Genomic DNA, 20,768 nt, shown 5'->3' with positions numbered 1-20,768 from the left:
CACATAGTCACATATAACGAAAATTATCAGTTTTTCCTTGAAAACGCTATGATTATCAACTCCAATCATGCTTACTATATTTTTTTTGTAATCTACACGTAAAAATACGTAAAAATTTATAAATTTGAATCCCTTAAGATAAAATTTTCTTCTTTTTTTATTCGAAAAATCCATCATTTTTTCTAAAAATATGAGTTTACCTTAAAAACATTATGATCATCAACTCCAATCGTGCAAGCTATATTTTTTCTGTAATCTATACGCAAAAATACGTATGTATACCAAATATTAACTGTCTTGGTCAAATAGTGTGTGTGCTAGGATGATTAAACGCTTTTTTTTAAATTTTTGATTTTTCCTTGCCAACGCTATGTAAATCGATCCGAATCATGTTCGCTATATTTTTCCTGTAATTTTCACGTAAAAATACATAAGTGTACCAAATTTGAGATCTCTATGTGAAAAAATGTGGCCAGCAGGGGGGGGGGGAAACATGCCTTGCTTCACTAGTCTCATTAATAGGGTTCCCCCTTCGGGTACGGAACCCTAAAAAGGATATCTCATTATTTTTTGTGGTACAAATACACATTTTTAGCTTTCAAAAAAAAAAAAAATAAATAAATAAATAAAAAAGACCGAACTTAAAAAAAAAGTTTGTTTTTCAAAAAAAAAAAAAATTTGAAGTTTTTGAAAAAATTTTTTCATCGTTCGAAAGAGCAGGAAAAAACCTTTTGAAAACATATAAGACAAACCTAACAATACTTCGTTTTTAAAGTACTCACCCCTAGAGCTAAACTATGTCCAAGTTTCAGCCTGATCCGATCAACTTTTTTTTCACTTAGTATACGCTACAGGAATTTTATCCTATATAATATATATTTTACACATTAATAAGCACCAAAAACAATCCTTTTATTGTAAAATTAAAGTACAAGACTTATTTTCTTAAGTTTTATATTGTTTAAACTTTAAATTATATAATTTAATTAATTTCACTCCAGCGCTAATCAACCCCGGGCCGGAGTTATTTGACGCGCTTTACACAGCTTGAAATAAAGTGATATAAAAAGAAAAGTATTAATATATATTACAACTTTCTTTTTTTTAAATTAAAGCTGAGATGTTACAACAAGTTTTCTACAATAACTTTTTTAAAAAAGCAAAAATGAGTAAGTTACACAACAAAGAGTGAAAAGTACGCCAAGTAACCCCGGTATATCTCCTACTCTCTAAATTTGAATCAGTGATAAAAGTATACCACTTATTCAAATAAGTGAAAATACATTGGGGAATCAGTGAAATTCCACTGATTCAGATTAAGAGAGTATGTTGGAAACTTACATATACTGATTGGGAATATCAATTCATGAAGTTAGATTGTGAAGAAGCAAGACTATATAGAACCAAGTAAAATCTTAGATTTCAATCGAGATTGACTGAATTTACTAGTAAAGTTTTTTTTGGTATAATCTCTTGGTCACGTGACTTGTTTAGCCTGAAGTGAGTGGAGAATATATAAATAAAAATAAAAAAAAGATTCCACGTTTGAAACCGAAATTGAGCGGAATTTAATTCGTCCCAAAGGACGATATCGAGTCGAGACCTAAAAGACACTATATAGGACGGATATAAATTACCTTCCCAACATCGCCCTCGAATCTCAATTTAGTTTATATACCTACATGGTTTTCCACAGTTTTTTTTCTTGGTTGTCGGTGAAAATAGATTTTTTCTCTAAATCCCGACTTTGAACATGTTAATGAAAAAGTCAGAAGAATTGAAATTTTTTTTTAATCAAAAACATTGAATTAATTTTTTTTAATTTTTGAAACGGGACATATAAAGGTCTTAAAGAAATTTTCAAGAAAACAACTATTCAAAGTAAATAAATAAGTCGATAGTGATGCACTTGCGCCTTGCTATATGGCTTTAAATTCTTTACTCGGGGGTTTTCAAGATCGCTGATTACGAATCAAAAATCATATTTTCAAAATTAAAAATTTCGAAACCAATATGGTGGAATAATTTTTAAAAATTGATCGATAACGCGCTTGAAACTCGTCACTTGGCGGTTTCTGAAAACAACTTTAATGTAATTTAACCGCATTTGGTGTAAATTATTATTTTCAGTTCGCCCCATTTTTTATTATGTGAGACATAATCGTAAACCATTATTATTAAGTCATCAGAATGGGACGAAATATAACCTCATTAATCAGAGGCTTCGAAGCATCGAGAGTGAGATGTATATACGGCGTAGTCATCAAGTCATAACATTCCATGAAGATGCCAAATATTTCTATAGGAGGGGTTTATGGATCAGCTATGTTTCTATCCATAAAAAGGGCAGAAAAAGAAATGCTCCGTCATCGATGACAGCTCGAGGCCATCGCTAGACGTTAGGAGTTAACTCGCATTGTTGCAAACACAGAGTCAGCATTTAGGGGTGAATTGTGGGGGAGGAGGGTGGGCCCTCCACGGTTGCCAGGAAATATCGATCCAATGAGGGGAACGTGGATGCTGCTACTGCTTTCGTTCAATGGTCGGCGGCCTTATCTTGACTTTGCTTGGACCGCTCGTTCTCGTCGACGTGAATACTTTTTCTTCCCCTGGCAAACAACTCAGATTTCACTGTCGTTATCGTTGAATCCACTCCCACCACGATAATTGACGAGTTTTCAATCTCAAAGGCTGCGCGTTTATACATGTCGTAGGCGAATAGAAGTATGCGTCGTTTAGCTTAATGCCTAGGCTTTAAGCTAAACGCTGGCGAATAGAAAAATATACACGAAATAGATGCTTATTTCTTATTAGACTGGATTCATTTAGTCGTTTAGGTTAATGTCTAGGCATTAACCTAAACGCCCAAAGCGCGTCAGGCGAATAGAAATATCAAATATCTTATTATGAATTAGAATAAAAGACTGCAAATATTTTTCTCATAACTGCAGTAATAATTTATTATTATTAATTATAGTCAAATATGCACCACACTTATCATCGATTAAAATACTTTTTACTTTTTCTAAATGCTTTCTACTCCACATACACCGATTACTAGAAGTTTTATCACATATGCCTCTTTACATTTTTTTCAAATTCTTCTCTAATTACCGAAACGTTTTCCATTTTCAACAGAGAAAAATTCGACTCTCACTTGAGTGAAGCAGAGAGAAACTAAATTTTGTTTTCAAATTCTTTAATATTAATTTTAAAAGTGAGTTTCAAATAATCAAATTATTATTTCAAATGAGAATATTCAAATACAAATAATACGATGTCAAGTTTCATATAAAAAATTGCTATTATTTTTTTTTACGTTTACAGTACTGCTAATCATACGTCATAATTTGGTCATAACCTAAAAACAATTTGGAGAAAAATTTGAATAGTCATTCTCGTACCAAGTGTTACTTTTTAAATGTTGTCGAACAATAATTGTAATAATTATTAATTATAAATTTTGAATTTTTTATTGTTTTTTAGCATAAAAAAATCACATTTTTAGTCGCTGTGTAAGTATAAATGCGCATGCGTATAGCTGACACAACTTATAATCAGTGTTGCCAAAATCCACGTTTCATAAACTTAAATTTTTGTCTGTCCCAGTGTTGAATGTCCCACTGTTTAAATTGAGCAATCGCAAGAAATTATTTAAATAAAAATTGTTTGTGAAATTTTAAAATATTTTAAATTATTGGATATTATATTTAAAAACATGAGTAAACGAAGTAATAATTACACTTTTTTTTAAAACTGTCCCATCTATATAAAAATCAGCATTGTATTTCAAGAAAAAAATTACTCCGGAACGTCAAAAACAGTTTTTTTCAATATTCTTTGTAAATAATGAATCAATGTGGCTAAAATTTTGGGAGATAGCGTGTTGTCATAAACATGGTTTACAAATAAATTTTGGTCGAGTTTCTTTAAGTAGTTTTTCAGAAAATTAAAGTGTCCTACTGTTTAAACTGTCCCACTCTTTGTCACTCTCCTCTATACACTTTTAGAAGTTACTTATTTTATTCAATTTTCAATTACGGTAACTGAAATTTATTTTTAAACATGTAAATCACTGCAAAAACTGGTGTCTTATTTTAACCCTAAACAGCGCAACATAGCAGGCTCATAAGTGGAAGCACATCTGGGGTAGAAAACCACCCCAAAATTGTTTTGTTGCTAGAATGTTCATAGTTCAGGCAAAATAACTTTATTATATATAATTTTCTTAATTTTTTTATAAGGAAGAAGATAGCGTTTTTTGTTATTTGATAGGATCAAAAATATGGCCAAAAAATTTTAAAAACCACAACAAAAAACACAAAATCCGCAAAAAATACCGCAAGACACATACTCTCTAAATCTGAATTAGTAAAAATGTTTACTAATTTGAATTAGTGACTCACTTTTTGCTTCTGAATTAGTAAAATTTATTATTAGTAACTTTTACTAACAATTAGTAAAATTTTACTAATTCAGAAGAAGAAAGTGAGTCACTAATTCAAATTAGTAAACATTTTTACTAATTCAGATTTAGAGAGTAGAAAACGTCTTAAAGTTGTCCCAAGTTGTCTTATTGGTTAAGAAAATATCTAAATGTAAGACGTTCTGTCGTTGATCGAAATCTATCTATAAAATGATTTAAAAATTCAGGAAAAAAGTGTCTTAGAACGCGAAATCCCCTTTGGAGTCAAGTGAACAGAAAAATTTAACTTGACAGCGGTTTTTTTTTTGGTTTTTTACAAACCCTGATCTATCGTGGACATTTCGTAACAAAAATTAATGAACATAAAATTTCAAAAAATAATGTTGTTGCTATTCATGGTAGTACATTTAATCACGGATTGGATTGAAATAATTTTTTGACACTTGACAAAGAAAATAATTTTAATAAACGACTAATATCTGAGATGATTCATATTAATTTGCAAAAAAATTCGCTTAACAAAGAAGATGATATACAAAATTTAAATAATTATTATACTCATTTTCTCAATGAAAAGACATATTCACAATCTCCTATCTTATTTTGATAAGGACTATCAATTAACCTTCATATTAATTTGAACAAGAACGCTTGTTCTTCGTTCGATATTCCATAAAGACATCACAGAAAAAACCTAGTCTCTTTTTTGCTGCAGTTCAAAATAAGTCAATGCTAAACGACATAGACAGTGCGGCCACCAACCTGACTCATATTTTTGCTGCTATTTTTGCTACTCATTTTGAGTTCAGGTATTTACTGTGATTTTGTTGACGCATGCACACTAATTTAAAAGTATCAAATTGATAGCGTTGTCGGCTAAACAGAAAATTTATTCCGTGTATAATCTGAATCCGATGTATGTTTTTCAACATTCAAAATATAATTCACTGTGACCAGATAAACTTTCAAAAAGTATGTACATTTTGAATTTTGTGGAACTGACATCAAATTTTTATCAATGTGGAAACCATAACTCCGAGTTGTGATCTTTAATTGAGACAACTCAAATATTTGAATCGATTATTGGATATACTAAATTGATTGTAAGAAAATGGGGTGGTACAAAACATTTACAAATAAATACATTTGAGAATGTGAAAAAATTAACTTTAGTAACGTTACTAATCTTACTAACGTTAAACTAACGTTAGTACCTATTAAAAAATTAAGAAAATGTTTCTGAAATATATTTTCGCAGAAGCTTTGCGAGAATCGATCATTGATATTAGTACTATCCAGTATCGGATTTCTAACATGAATCCAGTATCGATCCGTCATCAGTTAAATTAAACAACATAAAAACAGTATTGGAGAACCAACGTGAAATTGAAACTTGTCCAATATAAATTTTGTACTGCAAATCCGCAGTAATCGTATATATTTTCAACATGAATCCAGTACAGGTCCAATATTGGTTCCTTACACACTAAAAAATAATACTTACTTTCAGTTCACTTTTGACTAAAACCGTTAACATTAGAACTATTTTTGCCTTGGGTGTATGATTTTAAGTCCTAAAATTGACTTAATTTAGTTTTAAGATAAAAATTACACTAGTTTCCAGGCATTTTAATTTTAAGTTGTTAACGGTTTCAGTATCTGGAACTGATACTGAATTTCGGTGTCAAAATCCATAGTATCAGTGTTCAGTATCAGTATCCAGTGTTCGTCCTACTTAATTTGCATTGTTAATTCAGTACTAATATTCGGTACTGGATTACGATATCAGTTTGGTGTCGGTCCGACTAGTCAGCAAACCCTATACCTATGGGCAGAGAAGCATCCTCTCAATTTTTGGTTAACTTCTCCGAAGAAGTCAACCCGAAATGGTCAACATTGTGGTTTCCAAACTTATACCGCGATATCCAATAAATTTTTGGTTTCTTTTTGTTTAAAACTGAAATAGTGAAAATAGTTTACCAAAAACTGGTTTATGAACTTATATACCGATGAAATATGCACAGTAAAACAAAGTCTTAAACCGTTTACACCTTAAATTAAGCCCATATATTTTGCATAAGTCTGTCCTTTTTTAATTGTTCTGACTCCGTTTACACCTTAAATTCAGCCTCAAAAATAGGCTGAAATCAAGATTTCTTTTTTAGTGTGTGGTGTTATTTTCCTTCAACAAAACTAATTTGAAATAGAAAACACCAAATTGCAAAAAAATCAATGTTTTTTTACTTAGATCACTAAGCTTTCTGAAGTTGTATTCAAAATATAAAAATTAAGAATTAATAATTTTTATAACAAATTAATACAGAGTTAAAGAATTGAATATATAGACAACTTTTTATGCATACACTGCAAAAAGAAGTATCTTATTTTAAGATGTTTTGGTAGCGTTTTTAAGACATTCAAATGTTTAAGATGTCTTGATGTCTTGAAAACGCTACCAAAACCATTTCAGGTTGACTTTTTCGAAGAAGTTAACAAAAAATTAAGAGGACGCTTCTCTAAGAACATTAAATATACTTTCTGGTGATCGATTCTCGCAAAGTTTCTGCGTAAATATATATTACAGAAACATTTTCTTAATTTTTATAATAGGTACTAATGTTAGTAACATTAGTAACGTTAATTTTTTCACTTGGGTGTTTACAACTAATTCTCAAAAAAATAAAAAAAATCTATATACAATATAGCATATAAAGTACACAGAGAGAAATGAATATAATGCGATTGGCGACTGTCGTACTTTTCTTATGTCTAAATTAACAGTTTAGTTAATTTTCGACGGACAGATTTAACAGTGGAATTATGTGTATAGAAGAGATGGATAATTTCCAGTAGTGTATTTATCGTATATCTATATCTGTCACTTTTATATTTTTTCTAACTATATTAATTAATATAACAAATCGTAGTATAAATAAATTGAAATAATTAAAACAAAAAACAGATTTGATCACTATGTCAAATTTAAGAGATTGAAGAATATTATTTGCAAAAGTAATATACACTCTAAATCTGAATCAGTGAAAATTTCACTTCACTGGGAATCAGTAAAAACCACTAATTCTCAGTGAAATTTCACTGGTGAATTAAAGAAAACTGAGCCACTGATTTAAATTCAGTGAAATTTTCACTGATTCAGATTTAGATATATATTGTATCAGGTTCATTCAACTTTAAATAAAAATGTCGAAACGAAACAAACATTTATTTAAACGAGGATTTTTATTTTCCTCTTCAAGATCTCCACATGGCTTATAATACAAATACTACAGATAAATTTGGCTCACTTTATGACGATTATTATCACAGGGGCGAAAAAATAATAATTTCTGACGGCAGGTGAACGAATTAATTGTCAAAAAGGCCTCAAGCAGGCAAGCTCCGCCTGGGGTCGATCCGAAAACGGTACGCCTGCAGGAGGTTGGCCAGTGATATCGATGCGCTGTGATATCGGACCAATCAGAGTGCGAGCTTTTACGCGACGCCGGCGCCTAAAACTATTGCAACCAGCTCAACTCTAGACGAGGAGAAACAGGACGACGTTAAAACGTTCTCCGTCGCGTTCCCCGCGCTTTCGAACCCGCTTTGCACCTTACGCGATCTGGACTTCATTATTGGTGAGTGAAATGTGATCGAGATCCTTAAAAATATTTGCTCCTAATTTTGACCTCCCCTACCTTCCCTCACTCCCTCATCCTCTTTATCCTTTCTCCGCCAAATCTCGTTATTTTTTGGATTTCCTTTTCCATTGAAAAGGGAATTTCCCCGAAGAATGTGTGCAATCAGTTTCGGAATAAAAAATTATTTGTTAAATTGTTGGTGATTTTGTTTTCAAAGTGTTGAATTTTTTTCTGTGGCAGTGATAGTATCACTCGGATTTAAACCACTTTTTGTGTATTATGGAAACATAATTTGTTCCATAAAACAAGATTTTCAGGCGAAAATCAAATTTCTAATAGGATTAATGCTCCAACTTGAGATGAAGACCTTGTTAATTATTACATAAGAGGAGCAAATTTTGCCCATTTAAATGTTAAAATTACTTGCAAATTATTGTTTTTTAAATTATTTTTCTCATGATTTTGATACATTATTTAAAATTAATTTTCCATAATTTAAAAATTTTTAATATATTATACATTAAAATAATGAATTTTTTATACAAGTTTTTTTAAAATTAATATTGATATTTTCTAATAATCAAATTTGCAAAAAAAAATTTCAAGTCTTATTTTTTAAAACATAATTTATAATCATTTTTGGTACAAGCATTAATGTATTTTGTCAGAATTATCTTCTATTCATGTGCGAATTGAACCAAATTTGGCGCAAGACTCTTTCTTTTACTTTTGTTGAAGATCAATAAGAAGAATAGTCTAAAATTATTAAATAATAAATGAGTGCAAAAGTTTTAATTACACATTTAAAAAATTTTTTAAATCAATAATTTTGTCCTGAAATATTTTAAATATAAATTTAAGAAAATTAAATGTTAATTAAAAAATAATTATACAACGTCTACCGCATGTCATGTTCTGTTCATTTAAATTAAATAATCTATTCTTTTATTATTTTAGTCAAAAAATATACTATTCTTTTAAATATTATTTATTTTATTATTTTAAAATACATGTACATTATAAATACCCTAGACGTTGCTATCTTTATATATGGGTCATCCATAAAGCATGTGATACTTTAGAGGGTGGGGACGTATCAGGAAAATATCACTCTTCATGTTAAAAAGATGAATAGAACATGAAAGTATCACGGTCGGGAGGGGGAAGGGGTGTCAAATTTCCGAAAATATATATCACATGCTTTGTGAACGACTTAATATATAGTAAACTGTTGCTAAAAATTAGGTAGTAAATAAAAATTAAATAATTTAACGGTGAAATTATCATTGATTTATAATTTCAACATTTGTTTACTTAATGCTATACAAAAGCGATACATTTTGAAAGATATAATACCTAAATAAACATGGAGGGGGTCCTTTATGTTTATTTCATAAAAATTTTGCTTCCTCATTGTGTGAAGCAAAAAATTTGCTTCCTCGTGGAGGAAGCTATGAATTTCTCCTATTCAATTGATTGATTTAAAAAATTTCGAGTTGAAAACTGTTTTAAATTAATTAAATTTTTTGAAAAAGTAAGAAAATTTTAATTCATTTTGGGTGTAACATATACTTTATATATACGAATCGATTCGTTTCAATGCAAGGAATACAATTGTTTTATGTATTAACTTGCACGGAGAAAAGAGTTGTAGTGCATTCGACTATTATGCGTTTAGGAAGAAAAATTGAGTTATGAGAAATGAGTATTCAGTATAGGTTACTATACAGCTTTTATTTTTTTCGTGTTGATTGTACTAAACAAAGTAGTGAAGATGAATGTCTGCTTAGTTAAGTGAACTATACCAATAATTGTCAACCTTGCAATCGGTATATTTTATATATTAATCCATATATTTTTAAAAAAGACATTAAAATATTATTCACTTTACTGCTTGGGTTTTTTTAAAAATAAAATTATTAGATTAATTTTAAAAGATATATTAAAATCAGTTATATTGCACATTTAAAGAATAAAATGAAAAAAAATTAAGGTTAAGTAGCATCAATATTTTTCAAATCTTTCTATACTTATTTATGTTATAATATTTTTTACGATATTGTCACGATTATAAACATTTATTCTTTACTTTTTATTTGAAGATAATAAATATATTTTCTAAAAACTATGAAAATAAATCCTGTAAGCTTTTCATTCTCCTAAAGTATTATATAAAAATACTTTTTATACTAATTTAATATTTTAAACCCACCAATCCGTATTTTTTATAAAATTCTTTTTGACGATTTGCACCATGATAACCATATAACAAAATCTTGGAAAATACTGACTATAAAATTTGAAAATATTATTAACAACACAAATGCGATATTTTTATTGAATCATAAGAGGTTAATCGTTAATGTTTATTTAAATAAATTATAAACAAAGTTGTAGAGATGACAGTTTATTCTGTGTACGTTACTTAACAAGTGAGTAATCGTGATAAATAAACGGACGTTTAGTGCATCTGACAGTTTGTTTTGTTAATTGAAAAAGTCACTATATTGTTTAGTAACCATGACTGCAGGTTAAGTATGAACCACTATACTCTTCTCTCCGTGTGAATATAAAGAAACACAACATTTTTTAGTTAAAATATAAATGTTCGATTTTTTAATTTTTATTAATTCTTAAAATTTAAATCAAATCTATACTTTATATATATCAACCAATTCGTTTCAATGCAGGGAATAAAATTATTTCATATATATAAACATAAATTTAAGAAAACAACATTTTTTAGCTAAAATGTGAATTTTTGATTTTTTAACTTTCATTAATTCTTTAAATTTCAATCAAATCTATACTTTATATATACCTACCGCAATCGATTCGTCTTGACGTAAGGAAGACGATTATATTATATATTACCTTAAATTTTTCTATTTAAAAAATTTTTCAATTACAAATAAAATTTTGGAAAAAGGACGATAAAATTTTTTTTTTTGGGTATTTTTAAAAATCCTCTTGTCATTTTTGAAAGATAAATGTGATAAATAAGCCTACCAAATTTTACCCAAATCCATTAAAACCTGTTAAAGATATTTTGTTCACAAAAACGATTCACACACACATACACACACATACATACATCCGGACTATTGATCAGGATCTCATATGTTTCTATATAGAGGAAAATTTGTTTTCACCATTTCTAAAAATTTTATAAACGAAAGGACTACAAAGCTTCCTCCACGAGGAAGCAAAATTAGTTAATATTCTTTAAAATAGAAATAAACATAAAAAATCTACTACCTATATCTTATAAAGCTTAAATATATATATATAAAAAATATATATAAAACATAAAATAACCCAACCGGGACTTTTTTATCTATTCAATTGTTGGAAAAACATTATTATAAAGAGTTATGGATTATTTTCTATATTTTCGAACAACAAAATATTTGGTATGTAAAATTTTTGTTGAAATAAATAGAAGAATTTAATGAAATACCAAATAAAAATTGCGGAATTGTGTAAAAGGCCATTAGAACTGTGAATATCGCAAAATGTCATCTCCCCTTTGGAATAATTGTCCTCCGGTAATGTATTTCTCGCAATCAATTCAGCGCTATCCTTTTGTGGGCACGTGTCACGATATGCCTTTTGTCTGTTTCGTCCTGTAATTTTGATATTACTTTTTCAATAGACATTGTTCAGAGAAAAAAAATTATATTACATTTCCTGAGAAATTTGAAGAAGAATATATTCTTGTTCAAATTTTAAAATCTTTCAGTTATAATTGGAAAAATAACAGCTACTTGATTAATAAATTAAAATTATTGAAAATTTATGCCCCAGAGATTCTAAAATTTTTTTAAAATTGTTAGTCTAAAGATTCAGAAAATAAACTTTTTAAGTAAAATAATTGTTTCATTTAAAGTCAGTTTTCAGAAATTCAAAATGTCGGTTCCAATATGGCGGACATCAAATTTAAAAAATTACTGGATTTGAAAGAAACGTGGTATTTAGCCAACACAGCCATTTTAAATTTTGGAAAATTGACTTTAGATTCGTAATCAGTGATCCAGAAAATCCTTGAATACCATGCTTCATTAAAATCCACTAATTTTTTAAGTTTAATGTCTGCCATATTGGATCCGTTCGTTTGAATTTTCGAAAACTGATTTCAGATTCGTATTCGGCAACCCCGAAAATCCCCGAGTAACAAATTTTTCGAAAATTCAACGAAGCGAAAGTAGTTTTGTCCAGCTATATAGGTTCGGATTTCAGACCACTGTGCGCCTCCCCAAGTAACACGTAATATTACAGTTATATTAAAATGTCCGTCTCATGGTGATATTACCGGTTAATATGACTGTAATATTACGAGCCAAATGGATCTATAAAGGATATTTTTCGGATATCTTCACGACATTCTACGGATTTCTCCAGTCGTTCTATGGATATCCTCAAGATATTCTACGGATATTCTTATAGTACGCATGAGTCAGAAATTATGAACTGGTCCTCCATTTTACCAAATGAGTTTTAGTATTTTAGAAGTGATTAAAGAATTATTGTTTAATATTTTATACAATTATTAATTAAGTGTTATTATTTTTTTATTTACTACATATCCGGAATCAAAGAGGAGGGTGTCGATGTCTTTTTTGAGAAACTGTTAACGTATAGTAATCAAATTTTTTCTGATATTATCTGATTATAATGCGGACCAGTTCATAAATTCTGACTTAAAAATAAAAATTAAGAAAACGGATCAGAATTTTTTCCACTATTATGTCCAGAAAAATCCAGATTTATTTAATCTAGAAAAAATATTATTATCTTCCTAATTGCGAAGTACCGTAACCTATCTATCTCAGCAAATTTGATCCTAAAAATATTCTTGACAAAGAAAAGCGCGTTGTGTGCCATGATGGTTCTTTCCAGTAGCCGTTTTTCATCCACTGCTGATTCTCCCTGGCGAATTCGCGGATTAAGCTTGAAGAGGGTTCCACTCCAAATAAACAGCCCTTGCTCCTAAAGCCACCCCCAACCCTTAGTTCCGTTAAACACTCACACAAACTGAAAGAACACTCCCTTCACTCCCCAAATACACCCGTTAAAACCATGAAAGGGGATCTTCCACTGCTCTCAAGAATATTGGAAAGTTGTCGAGTTTACGAGTAGACCATTATGTTGATCTTCATCCCTATATAGAAAAAAACAAAAATTGTGTTTATTAATTTCATTCCTCCATTACAATTTTTTATATTGATTGTTAATTATATCTACTTGGCCCTTTGAATTCGAAATTCCAAAAATTTTATATTACAGTGCCGTCTTAACCCTTTATAATGTTCATGCATCTACTTTTAGTCAGTAACCTGACTTTTCGTACTCTCGCATGGGAAAGTAGGCACTGGGATGAATGTATAGAAGACCTAATACTATTTAATTACACATAAATCAAACATTATTACCTAATTAATAATTTTCAATTCACATGCTATGTCATTTGATTCTTTTAATTATTTAGATAAACTGGACCATAGGCACGTTTATTGTCAGTTCTCATTCTGTAACTTATATTACAGGGGCTGCGAAGTAACAACGTGATAGCAAGATAATTCAAAACAACCCCAATAATTGGAAAATGTCCGGATTTGCGTCGACGGGTTTCGCGGCACTTAACTCTTTAAAGGGAAAACTCGCAGAGTAAGGAATATTTATTTATTAATTTTAATTGCTTTTCCATTTTTAATTTTCAAATTATTCTGGATATAAGAGATATATCTGATTTTGTCATAGACAATAATTACATCAGAATATAATCTCTATTTAGTATTCAAAATAAGTATTCAAAATAACTTATTGTTATTAAAGAATACTTAATTTAAAATTGTTACAAATAGAAAGTAGAATGATGTTTTAAATAACAAAAAAACAAAAAATTTCAGAATTTAGGTGAAATAATTTTTTACAGATACCGGCGAGATAATGCAAGCTATCATGAATTTGCCATGTCCGGTGATAGGAATAGAGACAATAAAGGATTCGAGGATGAGAGGGGTTACAGTAGACACGCTTCTTTTGACTCAATACCAGAACCTGAGAGACCTCCTTTACGACATATTGATACTTACATCAAACCAGAATGTCCCTGTTTGTCTAAGAGGTACACGGTAGCAGTTTTAGCTTGCACAGGTAAAGACATTCACAACTTTACTATTCAACGTAATACACTACCAAATAAAATAGAGTACTCATAAAATATTTAATCCGAAAATAATTTTTCTAAACATTATTTTTCAACGTAAACCGAAAGAAGTAATAAAGAATTTTTATAAAAACAGGTTTTATAATTTCTTTTGGAATGAGATTAAACATGAGTACAGCGAAAATAATCCTAAAAAATACAACTGACAATACTGAAGGCATGAAATTTAATTGGTCCATTAACACCGAAAGTGCCATGGACTCGTCTTTTTTTTGGGGTTATCTAATAACTCAAGTACCAGGGGGCTTTTTAGCTTCTCTATATCCTGCAAATAAAGTATTTGGACTAGCAATTGCGACTTCATCATTTCTAAATTTATTGGTGCCTGGTGCATTAATGGTGAATCCTGCCATGGAAATGTTGACGCAAGTCGGCAAAGGATTGGTTGAGGTACGTCAGTCTTTATAACTATTAATAATGCTTTGAATGATTATCTATTAGGTATTCCGAGAGTTATAATCTCCTCAGACAGATTTCATAATTCCTTAAGTACTTTTCTTCAACTTCCTTTCTTGAAAAAAATAATAATTTAGATAAATCTTTATCTTTCGGTCTAAGATGGTGTGAGAATATATTTTTATTAACAGTTTAAAGTGAATCTCATATAAATTCAAATTATTTAACAATAAAGGACTAAAAAGATTTTCTCTGCAGTCCATTAACGGTAATTTATTTAAGCCTGTATATTGAGGTCACCTATATGGTGAATGTTTTTTGTATGAGGAGCCTCTAAATTGACAATTAAATATAACTCAAGATCTTCTTTTGATATAAGATACTCTTAGAGCACCTGAAGTTGCATTAAATAAAAAACATTTCCTCAAAGGTGTCTGTATTTTTCCAACATTGGAATTTTGCCAATATTGCTGGAAGTTTAGGTGCTGCATGGGTGTTTATGAAAAATGGGAAATTGACGTACTAAAATCATGAGGTAGTTTATCATTTTGGATAAAACCCGCTTTAAATCTGTAACTTCATTTAGAAGTTATGTACGTAAATTTTACATTAACTCATAGCAATATAAGTTTTATTGGAAGAAATAACAAAATTACAGGGAGTAACATATCCGGCATGTCACGGTATTTGGAAATATTGGGCTCCACCACTAGAAAGATCACGTTTAGCAACTCTTGCATTTTGTGGATCTTATGCTGCAATGGTTATAGGAATGCCTCTATCAAGTATTCTCAGCTCAGGATTAGGATGGTCAGCATCCTTTTATTTTTATGGTAAAGGAAATTTACATACATAAACATAAAAAAAAATTGTTAAATATTTTAGTATCAAAATCTATATAAAATTGAGGCATTAAATTCAATTTCACGAATGGAGAAGTTTAAAAAAAATTAATATTGTGTTTCCTGCTATGGTTTTTAGGGTTTGCTGGATTGATGTGGTATTGTTTATGGTTGTGGTTGGCGTTCGAGAAGCCTTCATTACATCCTTGTATTTCGGGGAGAGAATTGAAATACATCGAGGATTCATTGGGTCAAGGACAAGGTCAAGCCGTCTTACCAATGCCAACATTTACCACGACACCTTGGAAAAGCATTGCCAGGTCGACTCCAGTCTACGCTATCATTGTCGCTAATTTTTGCAGATCCTGGAATTTCTATTTATTGGTGCTATTCCAAAACCGATTCATGCACGAGGCATTTAACATGAATATAATTGAGGTAAAACAATTAATCATAATCATATTGATAAAAAAAATATTTATAACATGCTTCTCACATTCTACTTTCATCCCTTTACTATTTCCGTATCGTGTTCTCCAATTGAATTGTTTTTTTAGACTGGTTTCGTGGGCTCGTTGCCCCATCTTTTGATGACGGTCATCGTACCCCTTGGTGGTCTGCTGGCGGATCATCTTCGAAAGCGAGGAATTATGACCACAACAAATGTGAGAAAGCTCTTTAATTGTGGTGGTTTTGGAATGGAGGCACTTTTCTTTTTGGTAGTCGCCAATGCAACCACCAAAGGCAGCGCTTTAGCAGCAACCACGGGTTTAACAATTGGGGTTGCCTGTAGTGGATTCGCAATTTCTGGTTTCAATGTCAATCATCTCGATATTGCTCCCCGTTACGCAAGCATTCTGATGGGACTGTCTAATGGAATTGGAACAATTGCTGGGCTGCTTGTTCCTATTTTTGTGGATCACATCACTGAAGACAAGGTTTGTATATACTCAACCTTTGAATTAACCATTAAATCAATTGAATAGAGGACAATTTCTGAAGTACTATCCTGACAATATGAAAACTAATTGCTTTTTAGAAAAAAGAAAGTTGGGTGAACGTATTTATCGTGGCGGCTTGTGTTCACTTCTTTGGAGTAGCTTTTTACGCCTTTTTCTGTTCTGGAGAGTTGCAGCCATGGGCGGATCCAAGTTTAGAAGAACAAAAAACCTGGAATCCTTTAGGTGAACTAAGTCAAACTGGGCCACCAGTTCGACCACCACCAGTGACGATGCAGTCTGAATTCATAGTAAAGAATACTTTTTAACATTATATTACATTATTATTAACTTCTTTTTTTGAAAAATTTAGCCATTCTTTCTATACTCAAGTATTTTTTTAGGTAGATATACACTGCCGCACAATAATATTTGCCCACCTTACAGCATATAAAGGCTTTACAAAAAGTTTTGTATCTTTAATTCTAATACAGATATAATCTTCGTCAAATATTCATCTTAGAGCTTATATATTTGACTTGAACGATACAAAAGAGAAAATTAAAAAAAAATTTCATTGTTTAATTGTTTAAAATGAAAAAAAAAATTTCCATTTTTTTTGTAAATTTCAAATTGATACACTTTGTGAAGAAATGATCAGAATTTAATTCTGAATACGGCATTTGAAAGCATATTTCATCACTTTTCCAACGCTTTTTTGAAATTTTTCTACGATGATTTTTGAGCAAGATATGACCATTTGTTTACAAAAATAACCCTTTTTTCAATTGTTGATAAACTTATGAATAATTGACTTTTGAAAAAAATTGTTTAAAGAAAAAATGTTCCTTATTATGTGTAGAATTAGGAAAAAAATATTTAAAAATTTTTTAAAATAATTTTTTTTCGCCTTATTTTAACATTATATGTATATTATTGTGACAAATATATGAGGTCAAAATGAGACGAAAAAAAAATATTAAAAAAAAATTTTTAAATATTTTTTTCCTAATTCACACATTAAACTTTAGCAAAATTGACTATAGATACATGCGATATTAACCAAACACCTTAGTTAATATAACTAGAAAACAAGGGGTCAATTCTACTAAATCGACTTTGACAATATTAACCAAGATACATATCTGAAGCAAGCAGCCCGATATATCCCCTGAATATCCCTTGAATACCACCGTGGAACACTGAGAAAAAAAATTTAGTGTTTGCAACAAAATTGTTCGGTTAGGCAATTTTGGTTCTTGTAACCAAATTTTGGTTGGCTGAAACAAAGTCGTAGAGTTATCTCAACTAAACATTTGGTTGGGCCAACAAAATTATTTGGTTGAATATTTTTAAATTCCAACCAAAATTTGGTTACGACAACAAAATAATGTGGTTAACACAACAAAAGAGTTTGGTCTAAAAAACCAAATGATCGTTTGTTGTCCTAAACCAAAATTGGGTTGCGACAACAAAATAATTTGATTTGCTCTCAGCTCATAACTTAAGGCCAGGTCCAAGTCGAGTCAGCTGTTCCATTGAAGTTTCAATGGAACAGCTGACACGACTTGGACCTGGCCTTAAGAGAACAGTTAGTTTAAATCTCTCATAAGAATGGGTAGTCCAGTGGTCAGAGCTCCCGATCTTCAGTTTTAAACAGAGGTTCAATCCCAGGCGGAGATGAGATTTTTTAATGTCCACAAATATTTCAATTGGATAAATATAAATTCAGTGTTAAATTGATAATAAATAAATAATGAAATAAATAAAAAAGATAAAAAGAAAACAAATAAGGTCAAATAAAATTTTTAATTTTACAAAAAAACTGTTTGTTTGATAAACCAAACATTTTTGTTGACCTAACAAAAAAAATTTGGTTGAGCTAACCAAACATTTTTATTATGCCAACAAAAAACACTCAACCAAATTTTATGGTTGAATCAAACAAATAGTTTGGTTGCTTAAATACCAACAAAATTTTTTTGTTGACCCAACCAAATTTTGGTTGTTCTGACTAAACATTTTTCTCAGTGAATATTACCATGATCTTCTAGAAAAATAAAAATGTCCGCCTCATGGGAATAGTCCAAGTTGACATTCAGGGAATATTCCAGTGACATTGAGTGGATATTCAGGTGATAATGAGGGAATATTCCAGTGATATATTTTATAAAATAATGTTACTCTATGTAAAACGAAAAAAAATTCTTTCCCAGACACAACCATCGTTGGGTGGAACAAGCGAGAAATGGAGCACTCACGACAGTTCTGGACCTCCACAATACAATGAATACTACAGTCAAGAGAAAATTGAACCACATTCAACGGTGAATTATGGCTCGACGGAAAGTAGTTCCGTCAATCCATTCCACTCGACGAACCCCTTCGTCTCAGAAGTAAATATGTCCTACGTTCAGCCTTCAACGACAGATGATAATTCGTACGACGTCATGCAAGATGAGTAAATATACAAATTTCATTCTTGAATCAATTATTAAATAAAAAAGACACGAAAATGTCAAAACTAAAAAAAAAGGAAAAAGTAGAAAAAATATGTCATTAAATGAAAAGAATTGCAGGCTTGCATCTGCGAGAAGAAGCTACAATTTTAAAGGGTTCCCCCGATCATTTATAATAATTTAATTATAAATTAATCAAAAGATGACTTACTGTTTAAAAAAAATGACAATCCTTCAAATAGTCTCATCAATTTTTATCAAAATTTTTTATTTCCACAGCTAAGGGAACGTTCACAAATGATGCGACGCACTGAAAAGGAGGAGGGGGGTCTTTGCCAAACGTAACACAATGTATTTTTTCTTTTTCAAGAAAATTATATCAAAATATCGTGACAGATGGAGTAGGGGTAAAAAATTTTGAAAAAGTGTATGACATTATTTGTGAACGTTCCCTAATTTAGATTGCATCAATCTGTTAAAAATTGATCTACTTTGTAAAATAGGGTCATTTGGGGTAAATGGGGACAAAATCGCTATTTTTCACTAATCACGTAAGTTTCTTCCTTTAAAAGGTAATATTTGCGGGTTTATTTTTTTTAACTTGTTATTTACGTTCCCAGGATTAATTTTATGCAGCAGAAAAAAATTTAGATAAGCTTTAAACGCATAAAACTGACTGTCCCCATTTACCCCAAAATTTAGAAAATTTCATAAAATTTGGGGTAAATGGGGACAGCATAGTTTCTAAGAAAGTTTTAAGAAAAAAGTTTCTTAAAGTATATTACTGTACTAAGGGATAAAAAAAACTTGAAAAAAATTTGTGGTAGATATATAATAGTTAAACCAATTAAATTTTTTTTATTTTTTTTTTTATTTCAGTTATTTGTCTCGCATTTGAAAAAAAACAGACTTAAAAATCATACCAAATTTTTTTCTTATTCCTTATGACTCCTATAGCAGAAATTCATTTGAATTTTTGATTTTTGTTAATTTGGTTAATAATGACAAGCTGTCCTCATTTACTCCAAAAATTCGAAAACTCAATGTAAATGGGGACAGCTTGCCATTATTAACCAAATTGACAAAAATGAAAAATTCAAGTGAATTTCTGTTATAGGAGTCATAAGGAATAAGAAAAAAATTTGGTATGATTTTTAAGTCTGTTTTCTTTGAAATGCGAGACAAAATACTGAAACTGTTTGACATTGATTTTCAAGTTTTTATGCATTGAGCGATAACTTGAATTATCTTGCTGCCAATTGTTAAGGTAAAAGCGTGGCAATACTCAGAACCTCTTGCAGGTGATCTGAGGTTAAAATATTGACGTTGAACTTAATTTTAAAACTGAAAATTAAGCTCCAAAACCTCTTGTCCCCATTTATCACAACTGACCCTACTAAATTTTAAGACTTTGTGCATCGACTTACAAAGTCATCGAAAAACAGCTCCTATATGCTCTTGATGCACAATGTACTATTGGTATTATGTGGATAGATAATTTTAAACTATGGTACATAAAAATATGTTACAGTAAATATGTTAACTGAGAAATCTAATTATTAGTTGAATCAGATAAAAATAATTGGTCCATACAAAAACAATATTATTTAGTTAAGGTAACTAATTTTTTTCCTTTAATTAAAATTTCTGTAAAAGATTCTTTTATTCAGTTAGAATGACATTTTTTTATTAAACCATGCATATATAAAAGTATTTTTTAAATCAGTCATCTTTTGAGTCACTAAATTCGTTTCCCGTTCTTATCAAAGAACAAAATGAATTCGAGAGTTGAGATACATTGACAATAATATTAGTTAATTAAAGTGAAATTTCTCTCTCT

The 20,768-nt window shown here is 30.0% G+C and overlaps 2 protein-coding genes across 2 annotated transcripts in view; one reads left to right on the top strand and one right to left on the bottom strand.

The window, feature by feature from the left end:
* Positions 1-20,279, bottom strand: part of LOC127289083 (uncharacterized) — a 179,201-nt gene extending 158,922 nt beyond the window's left edge. Inside the window, exon 1 of the mRNA XM_051316846.1 lies at positions 20,016-20,279. Coding sequence (XP_051172803.1) covers positions 20,016-20,052 — 37 coding nt within the window. The 5' untranslated portion in view covers positions 20,053-20,279. The remainder of the gene's footprint in view (positions 1-20,015) is intronic.
* LOC127289070 (vesicular glutamate transporter 1) lies at positions 7,653-19,749 on the top strand. Its single transcript, XM_051316832.1, has 9 exons — positions 7,653-8,061; positions 13,611-13,731; positions 14,000-14,220; positions 14,370-14,683; positions 15,348-15,522; positions 15,671-15,969; positions 16,089-16,469; positions 16,571-16,780; positions 18,686-19,749. The coding sequence occupies exons 2-9, from the start codon at positions 13,670-13,672 to the stop codon at positions 18,932-18,934; spliced, it is 1,911 nt and encodes a 636-aa protein (XP_051172789.1). The 5' UTR covers positions 7,653-8,061; positions 13,611-13,669; the 3' UTR covers positions 18,935-19,749.
* Positions 20,280-20,768: the final 489 nt, after the last annotated feature.

This window comes from Leptopilina boulardi, unplaced genomic scaffold (assembly GCF_019393585.1).
Source record: "Leptopilina boulardi isolate dan_hultmark-lab unplaced genomic scaffold, ZJU_Lbou_2.1 LbouV2_399, whole genome shotgun sequence".
Lineage (NCBI taxonomy): Eukaryota > Metazoa > Arthropoda > Insecta > Hymenoptera > Figitidae > Leptopilina > Leptopilina boulardi.
The sequence above is the reverse complement of the archived record's forward strand: the minus strand, read 5'-3'. Positions and strand labels throughout refer to the sequence as shown.

Bases quoted from the DNA above. Each gene is read 5' to 3' on its own strand.
- LOC127289070 (XM_051316832.1), top strand. From the start codon at position 13,670: ATGTCCGGATTTGCGTCGACGGGTTTCGCGGCACTTAACTCTTTAAAG. The intron at 16,470-16,570 runs GTTTGTATATAC...ATTGCTTTTTAG, and splicing joins ATCACATCACTGAAGACAAG to AAAAAAGAAAGTTGGGTGAA. The intron at 16,781-18,685 runs GTAAAGAATACT...ATTCTTTCCCAG, and splicing joins CGATGCAGTCTGAATTCATA to ACACAACCATCGTTGGGTGG.